This window comes from Ovis aries, chromosome 20, assembly GCF_016772045.2.
Source record: "Ovis aries strain OAR_USU_Benz2616 breed Rambouillet chromosome 20, ARS-UI_Ramb_v3.0, whole genome shotgun sequence".
Taxonomy (NCBI): Eukaryota; Metazoa; Chordata; class Mammalia; order Artiodactyla; family Bovidae; genus Ovis; species Ovis aries.
The window spans coordinates 7,726,343-7,742,217 of record NC_056073.1 but is presented as its reverse complement, the minus strand read 5'-3'; the positions used below and the strand labels follow the sequence as shown (position 1 = coordinate 7,742,217).

General features: G+C 51.2%; 1 protein-coding gene across 6 annotated transcripts; it reads right to left on the bottom strand.

Annotated features, from left to right (window-relative positions):
• Positions 1–250: 250 nt before the first annotated feature.
• Positions 251–14,842, bottom strand: KIFC1 (kinesin family member C1). 6 transcript variants are annotated; one of them, XM_060403091.1, is made up of 12 exons: positions 14,674–14,842; positions 13,809–14,210; positions 13,086–13,198; positions 7,672–7,812; positions 7,490–7,583; positions 6,917–6,970; positions 6,752–6,802; positions 6,158–6,555; positions 4,717–5,496; positions 3,384–3,674; positions 3,214–3,287; positions 251–3,099 (listed from the first exon to the last, which is right to left on the bottom strand). In XM_060403091.1, the coding sequence occupies exons 2-12, from the start codon at positions 13,837–13,839 to the stop codon at positions 2,880–2,882; spliced, it is 2,247 nt and encodes a 748-aa protein (XP_060259074.1). In that variant the 5' UTR covers positions 13,840–14,210; positions 14,674–14,842; the 3' UTR covers positions 251–2,879. The 6 variants fall into 6 exon arrangements, with proteins under 6 accessions (XP_060259074.1, XP_060259075.1, XP_014958139.2 ...); XM_060403092.1 differs by lacking the exon at positions 13,086–13,198; XM_015102653.4 differs by lacking the exons at positions 13,086–13,198; positions 13,809–14,210 and having other exon boundaries at positions 251–418; positions 3,024–3,099; positions 7,672–7,809.
• Between the last annotated feature and the right edge of the window lie 1,033 nt (positions 14,843–15,875).

Genomic DNA, 15,875 nt, shown 5'->3' with positions numbered 1-15,875 from the left:
CCACCTTTCCGCACTCAAGAGTTCCTGCCCCGGGCGAGGGTGGCCTGTGCCGGAGGAAGCGGAACTAGTGACTGGACACCTGGTGCGCGCAACCCCCCGGACGTGGATAGGGACGGGAGCAGGGCGGGGGCCACCCTGACTCTGGAGTGACCCGTTAGAAAAGCCGGAGCCCTGTCCCCGTGAGACACAGACGTTTGGCAGAATGGAAGAGCCACAGCTCCCCCCTTATTGGACAACCGCTAATAAAACCTTTATTTAAAAACAACAAAAAATTCTCTTCTTTATTTGATAGGCCCAGGTATCAGCGCCCACTACCCCCCTCCCCCCCCCCCCGTGTGTCTCACACATACACACACACAATCTAGATCCATCTTCATTTCTTGTTGGCCTGGGCTGTGCCAATAACACACTGGTTCACCTGCAGACAGGGGATTTAGACAAAACAGGATAAAAAAATTTTCAGAGCAACCAAAAGTTTTCCCCAAATCACCTCTGAACCCTCAGTGTTAGGGCTGCCCTCAGAGTCCTGAAATAAGGGCTCTGAAAGCAGGTTCAGGCTGGTCTCAGTTCTCCCGCGCCCACTGTCCACACTAGATCTGGAAGAGGAGGAAAGGCCAGAGAAAGGACAGAAGCCCCTCACAGGAGCAGAGAAAGGCACTTCTAGACACCCTCAAAGCCCTCCCACCACTAGTGCTCAATAAGCTAGATAACACATCATCATAAACGTAGGAACCAAAGCTCCTTAGAAAATTAATGATCTTCAGTCTAGGGCAGGAAATGTACAAGATGAATCTGGAGAAAGGACTACTGAGAACTTGTCTAAAGGGCACAGGAGCCAAGTTGGAGCTTCCACTGGCCAAAGGCAGGCAATTTGAGCATCAGAAAGAATAATGACTTCAAATGATATATTCCAAAAGTACAAGATGTTACCTCCTGGATAAAAACTCACTGGTCACCTTTGGAAGTTGCCAGGATACCAACTTATAGTGAAAATTGATGAAGAATATAGCATTTATCCCATCTTACCTATCTGGATTGAATTTCAGAATAACCAAATAGATGACAAGGGAGAGTTCTCAAGAATTGTGATTAATAAATGTAGAACAGCTGAGAAAATTAGAAAATCACGGAGGCCTGACATGCTGCGATTCATGGGGTTGCAAAGAGTCGGACACGACTGAGCGACTCAACTGAACTGAATAATAGATCTGGGGCTCCCACAGTGGCTCAGTGGCAAAGAACTGCCTGCCAATGCAGGACAGGTGGGGTCGATCACTGAATTGGGAAGATCCCCTGGAGGAGGACATGGCAACCCACTTCAATATTCTTGTCCGGAAAATCCCATGGACAGAGGAGCCAGGTGGACTACAGAGTTGGACATGACTTAGTGACTAAACAACAACGAACAATAGATCTAGATCAGGGGAGAAAGTTGAAGGGAGTTTTAAAATGGACAGATTGGGCTGACAATACCCAAATGCAATGATCAATTTTTATATCATTAAAGGTGAAACAACTAGGGGGAGGGGGAAAAAATGGAACAACTCAATACTAGGTGCCTCCTGATATGATGCAATAAAATGTATCATACCATTTTCTTGCCAAGAAATTAGAATCTGATTCAAATCAAGCCTCCAAACCTAATTACAAGAAAAAAATTGTGGAGGAAAGAGGAAGCAACGGCCAAAATCTAGAATATGATATGTTCTACAGGACAAACCACCCCACTTCAACAAAAAATGTGGGGGTGAGATTATTACAGATTAAAAGAAACTCAAAAGACCATGTCAATGAAATTAAAAGGGTGGTCCTTGCTTTGATCCCAAATGGAACACATCCTAATGTATAAAAGGCATTTGAGACAGTCAGGGGAAATTTAACAGAAACTGGGTATTAGAGGATCAAAGAGTTCATGTTTTGGGGTATTAATGATGTTGGTAGAACTTTAATTGAACTTGTAAGGTAGCAGGGGAAATCCTGATTAAAGCAGAAGACCACGGCAGGGCGCTAAGGTGGCTGATTACTTCCACAGCAGCAAGAGTGCACAAGAACACCTGCAATCCGAGGCCCTGAGCAAAGCCAGAGAGCATCTCAAGGCTGTATCCTCAGGAAAATGAGTCATCAGAGGAATATGTTACTCTCCAAGGCAGTCTGTAAAGAAACTTCCTGACTTAACTCTTGTAGAGGGAGCTTAGTTTCTTAGAGAATTCATAGCCTGAACACAGCTGATCCTTGTGGGGACTGGAGCCTGAATTCACGCTGTGTTTTTGGAATAGCCTGAAAAACCTGTATGTCTTTGATCCAGGAATTCCATTTCAAAGAATCTCTCTCTGGATAGTTAGATGTAACCAAGCAAATATAGAATGATATGTACAAGGTTAGTCAACATAGCCTTGTGTGTAATAGTAAAAGGGTGGAAAGAATCCAAGTGTCCAGTAGAGGGAACTGGTGGATAAACTTTGGTGCATCCACAGAGTGGAGTCCTAGGCAAATGTAAAAATAATGGGATGATCTCTGTGCTGGTGGGGAATCATACTAGGGCTGTCTGATTTTTTTCTTTTCCCCCTACTGTCCCTGGCCACCACCCCATCCTTAGGGCTGTCTTGTCAATCAAAAAAAAAAAAAAAAAAAAAGGCAGGACAACATATAATACGTGAAAGAGAGGGGAAGAGATGTCTTCTGTAAGAAAGAGGGAAATTCCGGGCATATTGCTTGTATTTGCAAAAGAAACACCGAGAGGAGAAGTAAAAAGATAAAACATGAGAACAACTACTAGGACAGGGGGAGACTGTGGTGGGCAGGGTGGAGGCTAAATCTCACTTGTATACAGCTTTCTACATAGTTCTGACCTTTCAACCACCTAGTTTTAAAAACTTAATTCAATCCCCCCAGAAGTCAATAGTTAAATGCCTGGCAAATATACATCCTTTCAGGATGCACGTGCCGCTGGCCCCAAGGACCAGGGTGCAGATGCCTACAGTCAGCAGGAAGCCTGACGGGGACCGGGCTGCTAGTGACCGCACCTTGGAGGCGAAGCGTAGGGAGTTGAGGGACTCGGAGACGTTCTCTTCTAGGGGAGAAATGTTCACAAACATGAGCCTGTGGACAGAGGAGAGCGGGGCAAACCCCAGAATCAGTGTCCAGGTCTCCACTACGTCGCTGCCCCTACCCTGACCCTGACATGGTGGCTCCCAGCCCTCCCCTTCTGCTCACATCTTGGCACTGCCACCCAGAGAGTTCTGTAGCAGGTAGGTGAGCTTACTGTTCCGGTAAGGCACGTGGGACTCCTACAGGGTGGAGAGGGACAGGCGGTTAGGACAGGGCTGGGGACAGCCAGCACCAGCTGCTTTCCAGGGCCCACCTGCCCCCACCCCCATTCCTACCTTGTTGCTCAAGGCCATGATGACCAGCCCCAGCGTGGACAGGCTGCTGTTAATGGCCTGCGTTTCCCGAAGGCGTTCCCGCTCCCCAGGGCCGAGTGCTAAACCAGGGTCTAGCCGCTCACTCCCAGCCAAGTCCACCAGGCTGAGGGGGGCCGCACACTGCAGGCCTCGGCCAGCATGCTCCCCAGAGATCTGCAGCTGGAACACGCTGTGACTACGCGACGAGCGCTCATTCTGGGCTGTGCGGGCCACAGCCCGGTTCTGGCGGGCTAGATGGAGCAGGGCCTCCACCTGGGGATGGGGCGCAGCAAGAGGTGCAGTCAGGCAGTGGTGAGCACGTACCCAGGTCAGGCATGCATGCATGCCTGCATGCTCAGTTGCTTCAGTCAAGTCCGACCCTTTGCAACCTGTGGACTGTAGCCTGCCAGGCTCCTCTGTCCATGGCAGGACACTGGAGTGGGTGGCCATGCCCTCCTCCAGGGGATCTTCCCAACCCAAAGGCAAACCCCCATCTCCTATGTCTTCTGCACTGCAGGCAGATTCTTTACCCACCGAACCACTTGGGAACCCACAGGTCAAGATATGGCAATAAGCAAGACCCAGCACCTGCCTTCTTGGTGCTTTTTTCTAGTCAGCAAAAGACTAAATAATTAAAATACACAGTGTATCTGAGAGTATCAAGGAATTAAAAATAGAAAAGCAGTGTGTGATGGTGAGGGTTGCAATTTTAGAAAGGATAACCAGCAGTAATTTCCTGACCGTCGAGTGGTTAGGACTTGGCACTTTCACTGCCAGGGCACAGGTTCAATCCCTGGTTGGGGAACTGAGATCCCATAAGTCATGCAGTGCAGCCAAAAGTTAAAAAAAAAAAAAAAAAAAAAGATGGTCAGGGATGGCCTCAACACCTTAAAATCTTTAAGGTGGTGAGGGAGCAATCCAGCCCTGCTGGGAAAGGAAGGTAAGACCATGTCAGGCAATGGAGAGAGGAGGTACAAAGCCCCGATCCAAGAGTGTGATGAGCAGGCTGAGGAAAAGCCCGGAGGCCGGCAGGGATGTCGTGACCAAACAAGCAGCGTGGGCGGAGATGAGCCTGAGGTCGCTGTGCGGGGCCCAGGGTCGCCTGCCTCAGGAGGCGCGCCACTGCTCTCCATGCCTTGGTTCCGTGAAGGTGAACGCACCTCACAGCCCGCCAGCCAAAGCCAAACGTCTGATCTACCGTCGCCACTCGCCCTTCCTCATCCTGGCCCGCTCCCCCAACCTCCGTCCTGTATCACTCTGCCTGCGCCCCAGCCCTCCGACCCCATGGCCAGGCCTAGTGGCCCTCAGCGCTTACCTCCCTCTCACAGGAGACCGGAACATAGCGCGCGTTGGTGACAGTGAGCTCCTCGCTGCCTGGCCCTGCCCGGCGAATCTCACACTCACCCCCCTGGCCCTTCCGGGTCCCAGTGGCCAGCAGGTCTCGGACAGTCTCATTGTAGATCTCTACGTAACTTGCCACAAAGCTGTAGGTCCAGCCCTGGCCACTTAGCTCCTGGGCCACAGAAAAGAGGTGTCGCAGGGCCCGAGGGATCAGCCCCTCCATCTGGGGGTCTCCCCCAGGCCCACCCTCCATGGTGAAGGTCTTGCCACTGCCTGTCTGGCCATAAGCAAAGATGCACACTGGATAGCCATCCAGGGCTGACTGGACAAGCATGGAAATCTCCTCAAACACTTCATCCTGTCCACTCCCTGGTGGGAACACTCGGTCAAAGGAGAAGTCATGGCGGGTAGGGCCAGCTGGCGCCCCACTCAGGGTCCCACGCCGCTCATCAGACCGGGAGAGGCTGAGGCGGGTTGGAGGATCAGAGGGTCCACAGGGGCCAGAGGGAAACTGGAGGAAGCCAGGGGATGGGGTGGACTCCCCTGGAAGGACGGGGCGGACCCGGCAGAACACACGGATGTTGCCTTTGAGTTCCTGGAGTTGGTTGTGTAACCTCCGGCGCTCCATCTCGAGCCCGTGGAGACGGTCTTCCCGCTCAGCCAGTACGGCCTCCCGGGCTGCAGCCTCCTGGCGCAGAGATGCCACCTCTTCCTGGCTGTCTGACAGAGAAGCTTCTGAGGTCTGCAGCCTCCTCTGTCCAGAACAGAACAGATGGTGAGACCCAGCAACCAAGAGTAAGAAGTTTCATGGTGGGACTGGGGGTGGGAGGTGGGCTGGCCCCTGACCCCAAGGACTTCAGAGTCTGGTAAAGAAGAGATAAGTGAATGTTAATCGTAGTATTAGAATAAGGAGTACACGGAGCACCAGAAAGGGCACAAGGAAGAGGATATCTAGGCTGACACCCCAAAGCGTGAGAGTAAACCAAGACAGGATGGGGTGCAGATAGAATATTCCACAAAGAGGGATGTGCACTTGCCAAACGCCCTGAATTGAGAATCGAGTCATTTGAGAGACTGCAAGTAACTCATTCTAGTTGGTGCTCACCAAGGAGCCAAATGGATGACAAGCAGGAGAGAGAATGCATGGGGACCTTTATCAGTGAAGATGGACAGAAACAAAAGAGGTGGAGACGCAGAAGAGACGCAGATAGGAGAAGGGAGGGTTATAGAAACAGTCAGAATGGGGTGAAGTGGGGCAGGAAGCAAGACAGTCAGAAGTGCGCAGAGCGGGGACGAGCAGGGAGCAGGGTGGGGGACGGTGCTGCTGGACAGAGGCACTCAGGACTTCAAAGCCCCAGGTGACTTCTGGGCTACCTAGAGAGAAGGATGGCGTTAGCGGAGAAGCCAGCCCTCACCTCCTGCTCTCCCAGCCGGGCAGCCAGTCCCGTGCGCTCCTCCTGCAATCTCAGCTGTTCCTTCTGGAGCTCTTGCACTAAGCCCTCCTGCGTGCCCAGCCGCTCTTCCAGCTCCAGGACGTGGGCACTCAGGTTCCCCAGCTCCCGCTGGCCCTGCTCAGCCTGGGCCCGCACCCTGGTCAGCTCCTCTTCCAGGGACCTGCGCTCTGCCCCCAGGGCCAAGGCCTGCTGCTGGGCCTCCTGGAGCTGGTCCCGCAGCTGCTGGTTCTCCTGGTCCAGCACCTGCTTCTTCTCACGGCAGCATTTCAGCTCTGCGTTGAGGTCACATAACTGCCCCTTTAAGTCCCAGGCCGGACGTTTGGGTTTCTTCCCTCCCACCATGGGAGGTGCGGCAGTCGCTAAGATGGACACAGAGAAGACAAAGGTCAGGGCAGCCCTAGCTCTGTCTCCCTCCTCCCTCCTCGCCTTAGGGCCTCCACACCTGAGGCTCTGTCTCCTCCTTCAGGCAGGGAAAGGACCAAAAGGACTTCTCTGGCACTCACCACCTCCTCTCCCCAGCCCAGCCTCTCACCCAAGATCTTATTTGTCACCTACTTCCAGGCTTCTGGGCAGGAACAACAGGACCTGGCTTCTGAGTCTTTAGCACTAGAGAACCAGGAAGGTGGCATCAGGGGCGATAACACCAGGGTCCCTCCACCTCTACCCGACTCCCTTCACCCGAACCCCTTCTCAGCCCTGGCTCTCAGACACTATTACTACCTGGGGCAACAGCCGTGGAACATCGGGGTGCTGGCTTCCTGGGAGCTTTGGGCACTGTTGGGAGACAGGGGAGAGGAAAAGCAGTCATGACTCGCAGGCCTGGGAGTGTGTCCAAAGACAGAGGAGCTGCTTTTTCAGAAGATTAGAAATAAGATAACTTTCCTCTTCCTCTAAATCTGACCAACTCCTAAAGATATTCTTCCTAGGACCAACATGCCAAGAAACAAGTTGGACCAAGACAAGGGAAAAGAGCAGGGCGGGGGGTGGCGAACGATGTGTGAAGTGTGCAAGCATGCGTGTAAACACGCCGGGGAGCACTCCCGTATCTGCTCGCAGACCCACAGAGCACCCCTGGAAGGACTCGCAGCTGCCCCCAGGGAGGGGGCTGGGTGGCTGGGGAACAGAGGCAGGACGGAGGCTTCTCCCTGCATAAGAACTCCTGTGCCTTTGGAACTTTGAAACCAGTGGAGCGTGTTACCTATTCAAAATCAGCTAGGATTGAAAGAAAAGTCAAAGACAGACGTGAGCTGAAGAGAGCTGTGGGCCGGCTCTCTCTTCAGCCCTGGAGCCCACCTGTGGTCTGGCCTTGCGTCTGTGGCGCGGAGCTGAGGGCTGCTGCTCTGGGGTGGGTCGTGCTCACTCTGGTGCCCAGGCCTCGTGTTCTTTTCTGGGGAAAGACAAGGGTCGGGTGGGGTCCACAGCTCCGTCTGTGATGGTTTCACACACATGTCCACGGATCTCCAAATCCAGCTCACCTTTTCCGGCTCCAAGGCTTCCTCCATCTGGTCGGGCCCCCTCTTCAGCCTGCGTCCCGAGAGAGGCAGCCGGGAAGCAGCCTTGGCTAGGGGTCTCTTCAGCTCTACGTTCCCCTTCACTTCCAACAACGGGGACCTCTGCTGGGAAGAGAGAGGACCTTCAGACCACACCCTGAGGCCCAATGTCCCAGGAGTTCCCCTTTATGGCCCCCGAGCCTGACTGTCAACATCATCTCCAACAAGCATTAACTCAGTACCCCTGGGGCCACATGCTGGGGCTCTCAGATGAGGTGCCAGCCAGAAACCATGGAGGGAGGTGGGACATGACACAGTCCCTAAGGGACAGGACGGACAGACACATGCTGGACTTCAGCTAACTCTAAGGGGAGGACCTAAACAAGCGGCAAAGAAACCCTCCTTTTGGAAGGCAAAAACTCGGCCTGCACATGGCATGGCTGAGAAACCGATAAACTCTTTTAGTGAGAGCTGACAATCGTAAACAAGGGAGTGACTTAGAAAAGAGACCAGGCTGAAGGCTGGGTGGGAGGAGTAGGTAACATTTATTGGGAACACTTTCAAACATTTTATCTGTATCAACTGACTTAAACCTCACAGCAGCCCACCCAGGAGGTGCTATTATTAGCCCCATCTTGGAGATGAGGGAAGGAAGGCTCTGGGAAGTAAAAGAGCTGCTCTAAGGTCATTGATAAATAAAAGGCAGAGCTGGGGTTAGAAGCTAGACAGTCTGGTTCTGGAGGCTGTTTTTAACCACTGGACCACACAGTCTTGTAGGGCATTGATGCCACGCCATGGAGTTTAGGTTTGGGCCCTGCATGCATGGAGAGTCAGAAACAATTTCTGATCAGGCACGTAAAAAAATATACGAAAGACATTATTATAAATCATAATAATGAGGTGGAAGTGGGCTGACTGGCAAGGGGAAGATAAGAAAGTAGCAGCATGACCAGTTTGGAGAGCACCAAGGACAGGGATGCAGCGGGGGTAAGGGAAAGGAAGAGCCTCTCCTCTGAGTAGCCCAGCTCAGGGTCTGGATCGCGTCCAACCTCTGCTTACTCCTGCCTTGGGAGACCAACCATCCTGGTTTGCCAAGGACTGGGGTGTTTCTTGGGACACAGGACTCTCAATGCTAAAACCAGGTCACTCCCATGCAAACTGGGACACATGGTCACCCTCTTCTTATCCCCCCTCAGGAAAGCACCACGGATAGATCAATTTCTGATTTTCACTATGGATAACTATTAATTCCAAGGCCAGTTTCTCTCTGCCCTTCAGTTTACTTCATTCATTCAATATTTACAAAATGCCTATTCAGTTCAGTTCAGTAGCTCAGTCGTGTCCAACTCTTTGTGATCCCATGAATCGCAGCGCGCCAGGCCTCCCTGTCCATCACCAACTCCCGGAGTTCACTCAAACTCACATCCATGGGGTCAGTGATGCCATCCAGCCATCTCATCCTCTGTCATCCCCTTCTCCTCCTGCCCCCAATCCCTCCCAGCATCAGAGTCTTTTCCAATGAGTCAACTCTTCGCATGAGGTGGCCAAAGTACTGGAGTTTCAGCTTTAGCATCATTCTTTCCAAAGAACACCCAGGACTGATCTCCTTCAGAATGGACTGGTTGGATCTCCTTGCAGTCCAAGGGACTCTCAGGAGTCTTCCCCAACACCAGAATTCAAAAGCATCAATTCTTTGGCGCTCAGCTTTCTTCACAGTCCAACTCTCGCATCCATACATTACCACTAGAAAAACCATAGCCTTGACTAGGCAGACCTTTCTTGGCAAAGTAATGTCTCTGCTTTTGAATATGCTGTCTAGGTTGGTCATAACTTTTCTTCCAAGGAGTAAGCGTCTTTTAATTTCCTGGCTGCAGTCACCATCTGCAGTGATTTGGAGCCCCCCAAAATAAAGTCTGACACTGTTTCCCCATCTATTTCCCATGAAGTGATGGGAGTGGATGCCATGATCTTCGTTTTCTGAATGCTGAGCTTTAAGCCAAGTTTTTCACTCTCCTCTTTCACTTTCATCAAGAGGCTTTTGAGTTCCTCTTCACTTTCTGCCATAAGGATGGTGTCATCTGCATATCTGAGGTTATTGATATTAAAATGCCTATTACATGCCAGGAAATGATTTGGATTCTGGAGTAACAGGCGTGGTCCCTGTGATCAGGATGGCCACAGGACGGCAGGCAAGTAAAACACAAAGAGATGATTAAATCTTACTGAGTGCTATCAGAAAAGGATCCCAAAGGAGGGAGTCGGCATCCAGTTTAGATGGGGAGAGCGTTAGACACAATCCTACAAAGTATTTTTAGGCTGAGCCTTGAGGATGAGAAAGAGTTGGCTTGATGGGCTTGGGCCAAGGAGGAGCATTCCAGGCAGAAAGGAGAGGGATGTGCAAAGGATGACGGATTCTTCTTTTCGGCTGAACACAGGGATGCGCAGAGACAGTGGGCAGAGGGGGGCAGAGGCGGGAGCGAAAGGCTGCAGCAGCTGGGGCGCCAGCACGGAGTCTGGGGTCTACTGAAAGCAAGAGGACTCGGACATTTTCAGTCAGAACAGTATGATTCAATTTGTACTGAAAAGTGAACTGTGGATTTCCCTGGTGGTCCAGCGGTTAAGACTGTGTTTCCACTGCAGGGGGCTCAGGTCCGATCCCTGGTCAGGGAGCTACGATGCTGCACACTGCACAGTGCAGCCAAAGAATAAAGAAATTAAAAAGGTTTAGGGGCTTCCCTGGTGGCTCAGTGGTGAAGAGCCCGCCTGCCAGTGTGGGGGACACAGGTTCCATCCCTGGTCTGGCAGGCTCTCACAAGCTGCGGAGCAACTGAGCCCATGAGCCGCAGCTATTGAGCCTGCGCTCTAGAGCCCGAGTTCCACAAGAGAAGCCACCACAATAAGAGCCCCCATACACCACTAGAAAAAAACCCGAGCAGCAACAAAGACCCAGCACGGCCAAAAATAAACAAATAAATACAATTATACCAAAAAAAAAGATAAACTAAGGCATATTTTTAAAGTTTTTTTTTTAAGCGAACCGTGTCCAGTGCAAAGAATGAATGGAAATAGAAGATGAGGGTTATCACAGCAGAGGGATGGCATCATTCCCTCATCCATCCATTCATCATGGGTCTGTCCCACTAGGTTTGTTGAATGATGCTCTGGACCAGATGCTGTTCTAGGCCCTGGGGCAAGAGTAACAATGTAAAGTCCCTGCCTGCCTATAGCTTACTTTCCAGGGCAGCCTTTCCAAACTGGGGTACAAGAGAAAGCTCTACAGAAAATGAACAGTCTTCTCAATTTTCCCAAGAATGTAAACAGCTCTCACCATTCTAACAGCTAAACAGAGAAGTTAATTCATTAGATACAAAGATGCCTTAGGGCATTAGAGCTTAATTCCCGAGGAACTCAGTTGAGAGGGGATATTCTAAGAGTCTGCGGGCTAAGCAGAGGTAGCATGGGGCTGGGGAGCAGAGCAGGCAATGAAGGAGACGGAGTCTGGCCGACTCCAAGAAGCCTGCCCTGCTTCCCAAGATCACAGGAGGAAAAGCTGTGCTTGTTTTTCAGTAAAACTTCTCGTTTTTAAGTATTGTTGATTCACATGCAGTTGTGAGAAGTAACACGAAGAGATCTAAGAGTACGTGAAGGCTAATTTTTAAGAAATGCTAAGTTTAACTTCAGGAAAGTGAGGTTGAACTACTTGTGATACAAAGAGGTTCAAGGATGCTCAGGGAAAACTCTGAAACAATCTGATATCCTGTTGTTTTTTTTTAAGTTTATTGGTTTATTATCTTTCCTTACATTAGACTGTGAGCATCACAAGAATATGTCTGTTCTGTTTACAGCTACAGAACCAGAGTGTCTAGCACAATGTCTGCTATATGGTAGGACTCAATAGTTTTAAAGGAATGAAATTAGATGGCCACTAGCAGCGAAAGTGAAAGCGGCTCAGTCGTGTCTGATTCTTTGTGACCCCGTGGACTATACAGTCCATGGAATTCTCCAGGCCAGAATACTAGAGGGGGTAGCCTTTCCCTTCTCCAGGGCATCTTCCCAACCCAGGGATCTAACCCAGGTCTCTCGAATTGCAGGCGGACTCTTTACCAGCTGAGCCACAACAGAAGCCCAAGAATAGTGGAGTGGGTAGCCTATCCCTTCTCCAGCGGATCTTCCTGACCAGGAATTGAATCAGGGTCTCCTGCAATGCAGGTGGATTCTTACCAACTGAGCTATGAGGGAAGCCCGTCCACCAGCAGGGATTCAAACTACTGGCTCATATACAAATAAAAACGAAAAAAAAGAGGTTGCATTCTTTTTCCTGCCACTTGCAGAATTTTGCACAAAGAATACTGATTTTAATTTTTTAATTAAATGTAGTATGAAAATTAAATTTTTCTTTTCAGTATTTCAAGGTCAAACTTTCAATTTCATCATCAGCCATGCCCATTGTTCTCCCTACACTAATATACCTACCTCCTTGGAATTTGTGTGGGTTCAGAAAATGTGTTCAAAGGTTTGTTTACTCAGGACAACTCCAAAGAGCACAGTATTTAATTTTCTCCCAGCTTTACACAATAAGCTCCTTCCATAATATCACCTTCCATAACATAAAAACAGATTTTCATTGACCCCTCCTATACCACTTCCCGGTTTGGAGGTGGGCACCCTACTGCTAACTTATCCATGTGCACGTCTGCTCCCACCCCTCACCCACTCAAGAGCACCCAGGGAACCCTTCCTTCTCCACACCATCACTTCCCCTTTCTCCTGGGTCCTTCCAGTCAGTATACAACACACGCTGTTACTGCTTCCAACCAAAGAGTTTTTCTCTCCTAAACCCAATCAGGATTTCAGTCCCACCATTCCACCAAGACTGCTCTCAAGGCCACAAGCACCCTGTGTTGATTGCTCCCTCTTACTAAGTTCACTTAGCTCCCGGGAGACCATCCTCTGCTGGTTTTCCTACCTTTCTGGTAGATCTTCTTCATCTCCCAAATTTTATCAGTGGTCTTTCTAATCTCTATGTTCTAGGCCACTCCTACGGCTTTGCACACCACTCATATGCTGCCAACTCCCAAGCTTACATCTCCAGCCCAGACTTTGACTCTGAAGTCATACTGCCTTCTCAATGTCACCACTTGGAATCCTAGTAAACATGCCAAACTCTGACCGCCTGACATCTAATCCTTTCAACCTTACAGCTTCCTCCATCTCAACTGATATAACTCCCTTTCAGCTGCTCAAGCAAATACATCTAAAGCCCTCTCATTCTTTTATATACCACAAAGTCTATTGTCAGCAAACGTGGCCAACTCTATCCTCCAAATAGATCCAGAATCGGACCACTTGTTACCACTTCCCCTGCCACTCCCATGACTCAAATCGCCATCATCTCTCACCTGGATTATCACACTCCACTGGTTCTCAGCTAGGGATGACTTTATCCCCAGATGTGTAACAATGTCTGGAGACACTTTGACTGGCATGATTAGGTGGGGTTTGCAACTGTCACCTAATGGGTAGAAGCCAGGAATGCTGCTGAACATCAGCCAATGTATAGGACAGCCCTCCACCCCCAATAAAATGTCAATAATGTTGAAATCTGAGAACACCTGCCCCATTCCTAACAGCTCTCCTTCTTTCTATCCTTGCTCCTTTACAGGCTAATCTCAATGCAGCTGCTAGAATGGTCCTCTTAAAATGTAAGACAGATCTTGTCTCTCTTTGCTTGAAACCATCCAGTGATTCCCCACCTCACTCAGAGAAAAAAACCAAAGACTTCACAGTTGCCTGTGCAAGAAGTCTGTTATCTGACTTCCCTCACCCCAACATTCCCTCTTGCTCATTTCAATGCGGCTTTGCTATACAACTCTAGGGACTTTGCTCTAGGGGATTCCCTCTGCCTGGAATGATCTTAATAACCCCTTGCCTGTTTCCCTCACTTCCTCCAAGTCTTTATTCACCTCTCACCTTCTGCATTGGGAGCTTACTAAGACCACCCAATTTAATTGTCTCTCTTGCCAGCTGGCCTCCCCTCTTCCCCTCTTAATCTGCTCAAACTTTTCCTTTTCTCGGTAGCCCTTAAAACCTTAACAGCATTAGACGATTTACTTATCACATACTGTCTGTCTCCCCAAAGAATGGCAGCTTCATGACGACAGGGATCTCTGCTGCATTCCAAGCACATCGTTAGGTGTGATGTAAATATGTGATGAATAAACATGAGAAGGCTTCTATTCTTTTTCACTGTCACAACACACTACTCCACTCTCTGGCTGGCAGGATACAAAAACTATCTCTTTGTAGCAACTTGACTTTGGGTAAATCTGAATGCCAGACACTAGTAAACAGAGGATTCTGGCAGAAGCCCTTTTCTGGCACCAGAAGTCAACGCACTCTCACTGTCACAAACACACTTCTCTCCGCAGGAGGGAAGAGGCTGCAGGAGGTCGTGGGGTGCCGCAGGGCACTGATGAGAGAAGACCAAGTTAACCGGTCCCACTGAGCAGAGATCTCTGCAAAACCTGGGGAAGGAGAGATAATGCAAAGTCCTTCAGTTCAGAGTAGTACTCCACCCCTCTTCCCTTCTGATGCCCACAAGCGGCTGCAAAGAGAGACAGGACACGAAAGGGCATTAGCAGGGATTCGGCTTCAGTCACCGTTTCCCCAGGGCTAGAGGCCATCTCGGAACTCACACTGAATGAACGGGAGGGAATGTGTTCAGACAAGCCTGAAGATTCGAAACGGGAAATCCTGGATACATGAAAGTGAGGAAGGGTGCTGGGGCTCCCTGAAGCTGCAAGAAGGCAGGCCAACGTGCCTCCGCCCTCCGGGGCCGCTGCCTGCCTTCTCCGCTCTCCACTCCGCATCACTCCCACGGAGCGGGCCACGCGGATCTGGGCCCCGCCGGCCGGACCGAGGCCTCCGGCCGGTCAGCGCGGAGGGGTGCGGCAGCCGGCTGTCGTCCCCGCGCCGCCCGCCACTCACCTGCGGCTCCATGTCCGGCTCGGGGCCACTCACGCCGGGCAAGCGCGGTGAAGAGGACTCCGAGCCGGGGCTCTGAGGACCCGCGTTCTCTCGCGCGCTCGCGACACGGAGTACGCGCGCTCCGGAGCCCTGCGCTGCCGGCCCCTGCGCTGCCACACCCGCCACTTTTGAATTTCAACGGCCGCCACCCGGGCTCACCTCGCTCGGCCCGCAGGGGCCAATCGTCGCCGTCGCCACAACCCAGAGCCAATCGCAGCGCCCGCCGCCTCCCGAGGCCACACCCCGCCTTGCCGCCACCGCCTCCTTCCTGCTCCCCCCGCCCGCCGCGGCAGGCGACTAAGCCCCACTTCCGGCACCACTTCTTCTTTCCTCACCCCACCCCTCCTTCAGCGGGAGGCGCGCGGCGCTGGCGCGCGGCGCTTCCGCTCGGCTCCCGGCCGCCGCTCGCAGCGTCAGAAATAACCAGGAACGCGCCGCCGGAGCGTAACTCGGGTGGGGGCGGGGACGCCGGCTCAGGGAGGCGCGCCTGCGCAGAAGTACCTGTGCGGGCCGCGGGGCCGGACCAGCGCCTCCTAGCGGCGGCGGCAGTAGGCAACGGGTGCGCAAGCCAAAAACGAGACCGGTGGTGTTGTGGCTGGTGCGCGAAGTCTCCAAGCCGCTGAGAACTGATCCCCGAAGCCGGATCCCGCTTGCTGTTGTCAGAGTGAATGATTCTGCTCATTTCCCCGGTCTCTTTGGCGTTTCTCACCATATTTAAGGACCTTGAGTACTGCTGGCCGCTGCATGGAAGCCCGACGGTGGGAATTCGAGGTACAGAGGAGGAGGATTTTTCTCTGCGGTCACCTGTTTCGCCTTACCTCCTCTGTGTACCTGGGCGCTGTTACTGGTGCTGGAGAACTGACTTGAGTGTTTCCGAGGGTAGAACCCACGGAGGATTTACTGCTTCCTTTTATGGAATACTTTAATGCTTTTCAGATAAATCGCTCCATTTACTGGGCTCTTAATATGTGTCAAGTGCTTTCCATTTCTTATCCGCAAACCAGAAAAAGGAGACAGGTTCAGAAAGGTTAAGTTGACAAGTGCACAAGTAACGAATCACACTGCTGATCGGAAGTGTGATTGAATCTAGATTCCACTAGCTTCAAAATGCAAGGTATATCGCTTATCTCAAAATACTTCTAATATTCTTAGTAACAGCAACA